Raw genomic sequence first — 11,149 nt, 5'->3', positions numbered from 1 at the left:
GTTACGATTTTATTACAGAAAGAATTGAAATACATCAGATCGCTTACTGTAAAAGTTTTTCGAAATGTATTTTGAAATAGAATATTCGTTAACTTTCTTAATATTGTTGAAAATGAATAAAAACTGCATGTTGATATTTCCACTTACCAAACCGTACTATGGTAACACGGTCACATAAATGTCACGTCACTCGCTATTGGCATTTTAGGTTTTATGTCAATGTCAATGTTTTTGAGGTGAATGCACCGCTCTCCGAAGTTTCTTGAAAAATTAAGAAATCTTCTTATAATCCCGATGACATAAAAATATTCATTGTATAATTGTAGAGTTTAGAGTTAAAACCTCCTATTGCAAAGTGGCGAAGTGTACACAGTGGTGTGGGTCCAGTGTCGTGCAGACTCATCAATAAACACTCGCGATGTACTTGCGCTAAGAATCGTGGTGTGCTGCGACGTCCTGCAGGTTCTGAAGACCTAGTACGTTCCAGAAGATGTTCCCCTGCCACTCAATCTATTGAAGTACGTTTTAGAATAAAAGTAGAATAAACAGTTTTTGTTCTTGAGCATATCGTAGATTTAGCTATTCGCGCGTTTTTATAATTTTATTCTAATTAATGATTGCTTTTAGCTCTTCAATAACAGCGATTCTTGTCCTTATCGATTATTTTAATCGCAACCATTTCAGTTAGTATGCAGTATACAGATTTTAAGGTACAATTTTAGACTATGTAAATTAATGCCAATTTTATTGCACTCGGAAAGTGCAATAAAATTTGAAATTAAAAATAGAAGATTCCACAGTTTTTCTGGGCATGACCTCAGATTTTTACTTATAATTTGTTATGTTTATGTGGTGTACAATAAAAGTGTATTCATTCATTCATTCATTGTAAGCTTCAGTGGGGTACCCATATAGATACACTAGCAGGTAAACTAAGCTCGGCTGCCTACGCAGTAAGAAAAATTAGACAGATTACTGACGTTGAAATAGCTAGGCTTGTTTATTTTGCGTACTTTAATAGTGTTATGTCCTACGGAATCTTGTTATGGGGAAAAGCTGCTGATATCGAAACTATATTTATATTGCAGAAAAGTGAAAGTTCTGTGAAAAATTTCAAGAAATAGGTATCCTTACAGTAGCCTCACAATATATTTATAACAAACAAAATAGTATTTGTAAGACAACATATTAGTCTTTATAAACAAAAAGTGGATATAAACAGTCTTTTCAACTTTTAAGACATGGTCATAAATTAGTGACATCTGCATATCGTCTGCAAAAGGTGCAGAACTCATTTGTGAGATTGAGTATATGCTTTTATAATATGACCTACCAATGCATAAGTTTAAAGAATGTGTTAAAACACATTTGTTACAGCGAGGTTATTATACAATTGATGAATTTCTTAATGACAAGGTTGCTTGGAAGCATCCGGCTCCGCTTTCATCTCTCACAAGATAGAAAAATGAATGTTAAAGAGTAAAATGTTGATTGTTGATATTGGAAAAGAGGAACTGCTGAGTTTCTTGCCGGCTTCTTCTCGGTAGAATCTACCTTCCGATCCGGTAGTAGAGTCACTACACACAGACAGACTTGACGTTTCAAAAGTGCTTATATATTAGCCCTACTTGAAATAAATGAATTTTCAATTTTAATTTTTTGAATTTTATACTTTTTTTTGATAGTCTAGTAAAGGCCATTATTTATTTTTACTATGAATATACTATGAATGAGTATACAAACTATGGTTTGTTCATATCCTTACTTCCCTATCCACGTCGCGGGCAACAGCTAGTATGTAATATAATTATCGAGTTCATCAAAGACAAAGGGCCGTTATTCCCAACCCGGGCGTGCAGGCGCGGCATGGCGGGCGCGGCGCTGGGCGGGCTGGGCGGCTCGCTGGAGGCCAAGGACTGCGAGCTGCTGTGCCCCGTGTGCTTCGAGCTCATCGACGAGGCCTACGTGACGCGCTGCGGCCACTCCTTCTGCTACGCCTGCATCGCCAAGGCGGTGGAGCTGCACCGGCGCTGCCCCAAGTGCGGCGCGGCGCTGGCGGGCCGCGACCACTACTTCCCCAACTTCCTGCTCAACGAGCTGGTGGCGCGGCGCCGCGCGCCCGCCGCGCCCGCGCCGCCGCCGGACCTGCGCGCGCTGCTGGCGGCCGGCGCGCACCGCCTGGCGCTGGCCGACGTGCGCGGCCTGCTGGCCGTGCTGGCGCGCCGGCGCCGCCTGCTGGAGGCCGAGTCGGCGGCGCAGCAGCACCGCCTGCTCTACGAGTTCCTGGCGCAGCTGCTGCGCACGCGCACGCACCAGCTCGAGCAGCTGGCGCGCGAGGCGGCGCTCGTGCGCAAGGACATGGAGCACGTGGCCGCCGTGCTGCGGGAGCTGCGCGCCGCCGCCGACGAGCCGGGCGCCGACGGGCCCGACGCGCCCGACGCGCCCGACGCGCCCGGCGCCGACGCGCGCCCGCCGTTGGGCGAGCTGGGCGAGACGCCGTCGCGTACGTCCTATGCACATCTAATCTAGAAATATTACCATCAGTATTTCCAATTATACTCCCTTATCTTATTCTGCAGCAAATTTTTTACCAGCTTTAAACTTTAATTTCCTAGATCTATGTTGTTTCCGAATCCGATAATGTGCGCGTTCACAGCATCTCTTTCTTAAGTTACTTATTCGTAGAGTTCCTCAGGGGAGTCCGCTAGGACCCGTTTTATTTGACGTTTGTAATAACGATTCTCGCTCAGTATTGACGGATTCTAAAGTCTTCGGTTGTGCAGATGATACTGTACTATGAGCGCAATGTAACGGGTCGGTGCGCCGCAGGCAGCCCGCCCAACGAGGAGGAGGAGAGCTTCGCGGCGGGCGGCGCGGCGGCCGGCGACGCGCTGGCGGCGCGCTGGCGGCGCCTGGCCGCGCACTTCGACGACTTCGTGCAGGTAGCTCGTTCAGTTATTTAACCACTTTTTAAGCAAATACGGAACCCTCATTCAGCCGTTATTACATGCTATGCATTGTCCATGGTGGTAAACGTTTGGCACGTTGGAGGTAAAAAAATGACTGTCAACTGCTAAATTAAATGAATTGACACTCGTTCGAGAAACACTCTATAGTGGAGTGGTTTTAATGCTTCAATATTAGTTACACGTTGTCGCTTTGTTCTTAATTATGTGGTTTTAACCTTCCCAAAAATAAAGTTAGCTAGCTGTGTTAGCACGTAATCGCGTACTCTCTCAATTCTAGTGTACAGAACTCCAAATTGTGGGTCTATAAAAAACATTTCCTTGGCCGATTACGGCAACGCGAGGAGATATTTTAATATCTCGTTTTCGCACACACTTGTTGTGCACGTAGTCCGGGCCGCCCGCTTCGACACGATCGGTAAGAGTACCAAACTCCAGAATGGTACTTAAAATATCTTGATTGAAAACTCAATACTCTGTGTTAGTATGCGAATACATTATAGTATTGTATTGACAGAATACACTTCGTTTTGATTGTCTGTCTGTCTTAATTATTTATCTCCTTACGTATTTTAATGCCAGTTCGTTAAAAGCATCATGTTTGGTTGTTAGACGCGCAATTTTGCCCCTGCATTTTGACAGTTTTTTTTAAATTTAGAATCGTGCCAAACAACTCTCCCGGTTTTAATTCTTAAAATGCACATAAAGGTTCATGTGAAATAGTAAGATTAAAATGTATCGAAATCTAAGAAGCCGTATAAACTTGCTATTTGATATGTCGAATACTGTATTGTCTACACTCAAGATGACTTTTCTCGAAAGCACAATTTCAGTTTTGTGAAAGTTTTAGACGAAAGGATTGCAACGATTTGATTCTATATATCGAATAAAAGTTAATTGTCAATCAAAACTACGAGATCAATTGTTTGCGATACTCGGTTTATATCTGAATATATTTAAAATCAAAACTAGAACTTAGTTTTGCATTAAAATTATACAGGTTGAGGAAGCACTACTTGACAATAGTCTACCTAAACATATTTTTTGCGAGAAATCTTTTAAATCATCTAAAAATAAACTAAAAAAGCATAGTTTTTAATTTCTTATGAACGTTTGAATTTTACTACTAAAAGCTGTTATTAGTGTAAGCTGCTAGTTTCACTAACTAGATAATATACTTGTAACAACTTCTTTATGTTAATTTAAATTTCTCACTAAGAGAAACTGTTTCTTTTGAGAGTAAATGTCTTTCAACTTAAGTATATACCTTTTACGTGTACGGGAAATTGCAATCATTGTCATTCAATCTATTGATGGTATAGTAATCTGACGAATGTCTGCTTTTTACGTACTGATCATTGAAATTGTGTACTGCTAAAGAGACTACTTAATAACGAATAAAAATTAAATATGAAATGGTAAATAGCGTAAGTCCAAGTAATGAGCCTTGCGAAACTCCATAAAGTACGAACACGAATATAAAGAGTAGTTCCGTGATCTATTTTACACTAGATAAGACAGATACGCCCGGACAACTCTGCAACTTTGGATAATTTGAATAGTAATATGTCGTGATGAATTCGATCAAAAGCCTGGTCAATAACTCATCCTTGCTTGTTATTTTATTGATTATATTTGTATCCCCGAGCGACTCGTTCTCGCTTCGCATTGGTGCAGTGCAGCTACTGGTACTAATAATATACTATTAATAAACTAATATAATAAACTAACTATAAATAATGATCTCTTTATTATGACACCTAAGACCCATTTGTTCTAACTAATGTGAATGGAGTGAATACTAATGAAATTCCGCAGTACATTAATTCAATCTGTGTCGTAAGACAAAAATATGTGTTACGACATCAAATTTTAAAACTTAGAATTTCTTTTTTTCTCTCCTATAACATGCATGTTTACTACACATGAATGTTAACTGGATTAAAAATTGTAAACTGTATTAAAATCGGTTTCGTAGTTTATATTATGTATAGGAAATTCAGCCAAATACATACTATTTGTATTTGTAATGAATGTATATACTCTATTTTTTCTTGTCTTGTTATGTACTCGTTAACCACAGTTTCTGTATTCTAAAAAGTATCTGAAAGATTGCTTACTTAACAAGACATGGAAGACAGAGGAGTGTCTGTGTCTTGTCGTTGACGTGTGCGCGTCCGCAGTGCTACTTCGCGCACCGCGCCGACGAGCTGTACTTCCCCGGCTCCAGCGCGCCCACGCCCGCGCCGTCCGCGCTGGCGCAGCGCTGCGGCTCCCCCGGCGCCCCCTCCCCCGCGCTGTGCGCCCCCTCCCCCGCGGGCGGCGCCCCCTTCCCCGCGGGCGGCGCCCCCTCCCCCGCGGGCGCCGCCCCCTCCCCCTCGGGCGGCGCGGCCGACGCGGACCCCGTGCCGCAGCAGAGCGCCGCGCCCGACTCGCGCGCCGCCAGCGCCGCCGGCGACCAGCGCGCGCCCGAGAGCGAGCCGCAGCCGGCGCCCGTGCCCGCCGAGCCGCCCTGCGGCGACGGGGCGGGCGAGCGCTACGGCGGCCTGGAGGCGTTCCGCGCTGACCTGGCGGCCTTCACGCGGTACCGCGCGCTGCGCCCGCTGGCCACGCTGTCGTACTGCAGCGACGCCATCAACTACTCCACCATCGTGTCCACCATCGAGTTCGACAAGGACGACGAGTTCTTCGCCATCGCCGGCGTCACCAAGCGCATAAAGGTCGGCCTCACATTTGGAACAGCGGCGAATGTATGCATTATATTGTAGCAATGACATGTAGAGCTTGTTCTCCAATAACATAATGCTGATTGAAAAAGTACTAAATATTGCGGATAGTGGGAAGCAAGTTTAGGTAAGAACGGAAAAAAATCACGTTACCTGGGGTTCTACAAGTAAGAACCATTGTACAACCTAATAATGAGGAATTGGATCAGGTGGATACGACAATATTTCTAGATATAAGGTTAGATGCTAAACTTCAATGGGGCCCACATATATATAACTTATAGAATAGACTTAGCTCCGCAGCATACGCGGTAAAAATATAGGTCATATGACAGATATAGAAACTGCCAGACCTACTTTCACAGCATTATGTTTTACGGCATAGTATTATGGGGTATGGTATTTTGGTACTGCAGAAGAAGGCTGTTCGTGCAATGTATAAAATGGGCCCAAGAGCGTCTTTGAGAGATAAATTAAATGGAGCTAGAATTACGACATAAAAATATAACAAAATAAAAAAAAAAGTGGACTCTTCTAGACCGGGGTGCGTTGAGAACCCTCCTAGCTTTAGTTTTAAGTCAACGAATGCATCGGAGCAGACCGTGAACGCACCGACCGTGCGCAGGTGTTCGAGTTCGGCGCGGTGGTGCGCGACGCGGTGGACGTGCACTACCCGTGCGCCGAGATGCAGTGCGCGCACAAGATCAGCTGCGTGTCGTGGAACAGCTACCACAAGCACGTGCTGGCGTCCAGCGACTACGAGGGCACGGTGTCGGTGTGGGACGTGGGCGCCGCCGTGCGCACGCGCGCGCTGCAGGAGCACGACAAGCGCGCGTGGTCCGTGCACTTCAACCGCGCCGACGTGCGCCTGCTGGCGTCGGGCGGCGACGACGCGCGCGTCAAGCTGTGGGCGCTCAACCAGGAGCGCTCCGTGGCCACGCTGGAGGCCAAGTTCAACGTGTGCTGCGTGCGGTTCAACCCGCGCAGCTCGGCGCACCTGGCCTTCGGCTCGGCCGACCACGCCGTGCACTACTACGACCTGCGCGCGCCGCGCGCGCCGCTGTGCGTGTTCCGCGACCACCGCAAGGCCGTGTCCTACGTGCAGTTCCTGGACGCGCACACGCTGGTGTCGGCGTCCACGGACTCGCAGCTCAAGCTGTGGCGCGTGGAGTCGCCGCGCTGCGTGCGCTCGTTCAGCGGCCACGCCAACGAGAAGAACTTCGTGGGGCTGGCCACGGACGGGCGCTACGTGGCGTGCGGCTCGGAGAACAACGCGCTGTACGTGTACTACGCCGGCCTGTCGCGCCCGCTGCTGGCGCACCGCTTCGACGCCGTGCGCGGCTTCCTGGAGCGCGAGCGCAAAGACGAGGAGCCGCCCGAGTTCGTGTCCGCCGTGTGCTGGCGCCGCGCCGCGGACCGGCCCGCCTTGCTGGCCGCCAACAGCCAGGGCACCATCAAGGTGCTGGAGCTGGTGTAGGCGCCGACCTCGACTGTCCCGCACTGCTGGCCGCCAACAGCCAGGGCACCATCAAGGTGCTGGTGCTGGTGTAGGCGCCGACCTCGACTGTCCCGCACTGCTGGCCGCCAACAGCCAGGGCACCATCAAGATGCTGGAGCTGGTGTAGGCGCCGACCTCGACTGTCCCGCACTGCTGGCCGCCAACAGCCAGGGCACCATCAAGGTGCTGGAGCTGGTGTAGGCGCCGACCTCGACTGTCCCGCACTGCTGGCCGCCAACAGCCAGGGCACCATCGAGGTGCTGGAGCTGGTGTAGGCGCCGACCGACGCCTGCCGCGAGGACACTGGCACATGACGAAGAGATGAAATGTAACTATGATGACATTCGACGCGATAGTATAATTAATGAATGTTGTGGTGCGCTTTGTAGGTAAGTAGAGGGACTCGTGAGCACGTGGCGGTGCGGGCGAGCGACGCCGGCACCCGCGACCAGTCGCAGTAGGAACCGTTTCAGTGCTGCGCCCTGTTGCGTAACTTTTCTTTGCTTTTCGCAACTCATCCGGATCTTGCACGGAGATGACAACTTACTACTACTTCTTTTTCTTTTGTTCCTGGATCTGTCTCCGTACTTTTTTGGCCGGAATTATCCGTAATACGTGTGGCCGCTGGCTCACTGTGGGAAGTGTTGCTGGGAGCCAAGGTGTACTGCGCGTTGCTCAGGCACTCGGTTGCAGCAGAGCATCTTCTGTCTCCACGCATGCTCTACACAGAGAGCTGTCGGTTATACCTAAAACAAAAGGGTGTTTGTTTTTGTACTCCGCAACCTGCAATGCCGTGTTGTCCTTAGTTTAACCCGGTTGCAATCATTTGGTTGTCAGTCGTGGGTTGAGGTGGTAGGGCCTCCTCGGTTTTTGCGATCTTTTGTGTTAATCCATAACTCCGAGTGTGTTGATTGCGTTCGTGTATGGAGCCATGTTTTGTATTCACTGACGGGACGGGTATGATCGCTTCCGTCAGCTACCCTCAGTGACGTTGGTCGGCTGCGTCATTACCTGTGTGTCCGTTGTCGTCTCGTACCCACTTCAAGGTTTCTTTGTTTGATAGGGTTTGTGAGGCTTTATGTTAGGCTTGCTACTTACCTCAAAGTCCGTAAGGGCAACCCAGACGCCCTTACGGTTTTCCCTGCCACCGAGAGTGTCGAGGCTTCTTCTAGGCAAGTTCGCTCCACCTTAGCCTGCATTATCGCTACCTGGTGTGATATCAGACAAATTGCAAGTGTCAAGAAAGCCTACAATATCGGCGCAGTCCTGAAAAGAACTGGGTTAGGTGACTGGTTTAACGTGGGTCGGCCGCACGCCCTCAAATCTCATAGAGTTTAAAATAAAATTAAAAAATGTCGTGTGATATGAATTCTTATTCTAAAGTACAGTTATCGGAGGGCGGAGTTATTCTTACATTACGAGTAAAGCCAACCAGACGTGATCAAGAATGTTAGCAAACTGGCGGTATTGCGAGCCAAGGAAGGAAGGAAATCTTGTCATATCCTGTCGCATGCAATAATCGTTCAGCTGAACCTGTAAGATGCAGAAGGAAACTACTACTACCTAGTCGGAAATGTTCCCAGATGCAGGGCTGCCATATAAGGAAAATTATTATAACCAAACAATCTAAGGCGAAAATAGTCTGCGACCATATTGGATGGAAGCAAGCGTTACTTTGCAGGATTTTATAATATACAATCAAAATAATGCTTAGTTTGCGAAAAGCAGTCGAATCTGTGCGGTGTTATTTAAAATCTTTATACTCCGCACCAAACAGATCTTTCGCAACGTATGTACTCTCGACGCACGTTTCGCTGCGACACCGGAGTATTTTATGCTGATTTCTGTATTTCTGTTTCCAAGGCCGTGGGTACGACTACGGGAAAATGTTTGTGTGACGAACACAAATGTTTTTCAGTTTCTGGGTGTTTATCTGTATATTACAAGTATTTTCGTATATTATTCATAAAAATATTCAGCAGTCATCTTAGTACCCACAACACAAGCTACGCTTACTTTGGGGCTAGATGGCGATGTGTGTATTGTCGTAGTATATTTATTTTTATTATGATTAATGTTTGTTAACATTCTTCTCGGCTCGTTGGCTTTGCATTACAAACTTTTTGAAAAATTAACCTTTTATTAGCTTTTTAAGATAAAAATTATATTCTATTGAAAAAATATAAAGTACGTTGTGATCTTAATAATGAAATCATTTCAAACTCTACAATATTCGGGATCTTTTTCTTAAAACATATTTTTTTAACAATAGTGTTAACCTTTATCATAATAATAGAGATTTTAATTAAAAGATACCATTAGTGAGAGCGTAAACACACAACACGCCGCAACAAGTGTTGAGTCAAATCAAATCGTGTGGCAGTGGTGAGTGTAAAGTGTATTTGCCTTAATAATTTTAATATAAAAAAGTATCGTTTTGTAAACCTCACTAGCACCCACAACACGATATGACGTGCACTGCGTGTGTACGTGTGCGCGTATAGGAGGGAAGGGACAAATGTAAAAGGTCAACTTGCAAGATGAAGTAAAATAAGTTCTCTTTAAATTGACTCAAAATTAACGCATAATGTTTTGTCTTGCGCCACTTCAGTGTCGTTTGTGGATACGGGTGAAAGTCAACAATCAGCGCTCAGAGAAAGTCCATAAATATTTTTTGTAATGTTTAAGAATATAAATGTTATATAAGGATGTTTTGTATTGAGTTACAAGTTGTAATATTTATAACAAGTAAGCACCCTGTATAAATGTGTAAATAGAGCTTTTATTTCATTTGCCTCGTATTTCTTACCCCTCGTATCCCCGCTCCACCGGGTCCTTCGAAGGCCCTCCTCAGTGTTTGTGACTTGGATAAAATTGTATACTAATGAGCATAAATCTAATAATCTCTCGGCTTTCTTAGCGTGCTCGCTTTTAGCTCACGCGCCCAATACCGCATCGACTAAAATGCAATGTAATCAAACTAGATGCATAATCTACTATGACCCGCAATATTGAACAATTTGACAATAACTAAACCGTTGCTACCCAAAGTTGCAGTAGTAAGAGGTTTTTGTTGGGAGAGTACTGCCGCTGATTTCTGCGGCCAAGCTGCATTGCTGTGTTCCGATCTGAAGGGCGCGGTTGCCGCTGTAATTTCGACGGCCGATTGGCGCAGTGGGCAGCGCCCCTGCTTTCTGAGTTCCAAGGCCGTGGGTTCGATTCCCACAACTGGACAATATTTGTGTGATGAACATGAATGTTTTTCAGTGTCAGGGTGTTTATCTATATATTGCGATGGCGATGTGTGTATTGTCGCATATTTATTTATTTATTAAGAAAAATTTAAGCCAATCTGCGAGATTGATAGAGGGATAGATAGAGGGCGTCACGTTTCATACATATTTTGTAACTGTTCATAAAAAAAAACTAGGTAAGCCTGTATCGCTTAATTTTCACTCTGGTACAGAAGTTTTTCCCGATTAATAACTTATTTGAGTAAAAAGCTTTCACTGCTGATCGGAAACATGCTGTTAACAAACTTCTTTGACTCTTTGTTGCACATCATATTTGAAGAGAAGTAAAAGAATGTTTCATTATAAGAAAAAAAATAACTTTCTTTTCTCAGACACATTTGAAATAGCAGACTTAAATAACGCTGTTTCTTTCACGGTGCTTCCGGTGGCTTACTCTTAAATTTCGTTTACAGACTTCTGTATAATAGTAGTTTTTATTCACTTTTTTGCAAGTAATCGCAGCCCAGTTACAAAAGGGATTTTTTGCCACAGACTACTATAAAAGTATATTATAAGGGCATTTTTTAAGCGGTCACTCTACATACCTCTACTAAAAGATTATGGAAGGGTGTCATAGAAATACAAACACAGTGCTATGTAATAGGAAAATATATTTATTCCAACTTTCAACTCTCATAATTACTTATGAGAACGATTTAATTTCGA

At 45.3% G+C, this 11,149-nt stretch overlaps 1 protein-coding gene across 1 annotated transcript; it reads left to right on the top strand.

Annotated features, from left to right (window-relative positions):
* Nucleotides 1–211: 211 nt before the first annotated feature.
* On the top strand, nt 212–9,980 carry LOC120635262 (E3 ubiquitin-protein ligase COP1-like). The gene is made up of 5 exons (XM_039906224.1): nt 212–518; nt 1,860–2,463; nt 2,802–2,942; nt 5,150–5,686; nt 6,318–9,980. The coding sequence occupies exons 2-5, from the start codon at nt 1,867–1,869 to the stop codon at nt 7,167–7,169; spliced, it is 2,127 nt and encodes a 708-aa protein (XP_039762158.1). The 5' UTR covers nt 212–518; nt 1,860–1,866; the 3' UTR covers nt 7,170–9,980.
* The last annotated feature ends 1,169 nt before the right edge of the window (nt 9,981–11,149 follow it).

The sequence above is a fragment of the Pararge aegeria genome, chromosome 26 (assembly GCF_905163445.1).
Source record: "Pararge aegeria chromosome 26, ilParAegt1.1, whole genome shotgun sequence".
In the NCBI taxonomy this organism is placed as follows: domain Eukaryota; kingdom Metazoa; phylum Arthropoda; class Insecta; order Lepidoptera; family Nymphalidae; genus Pararge; species Pararge aegeria.
This window is presented reverse-complemented; position numbering and strand designations above follow the sequence as displayed.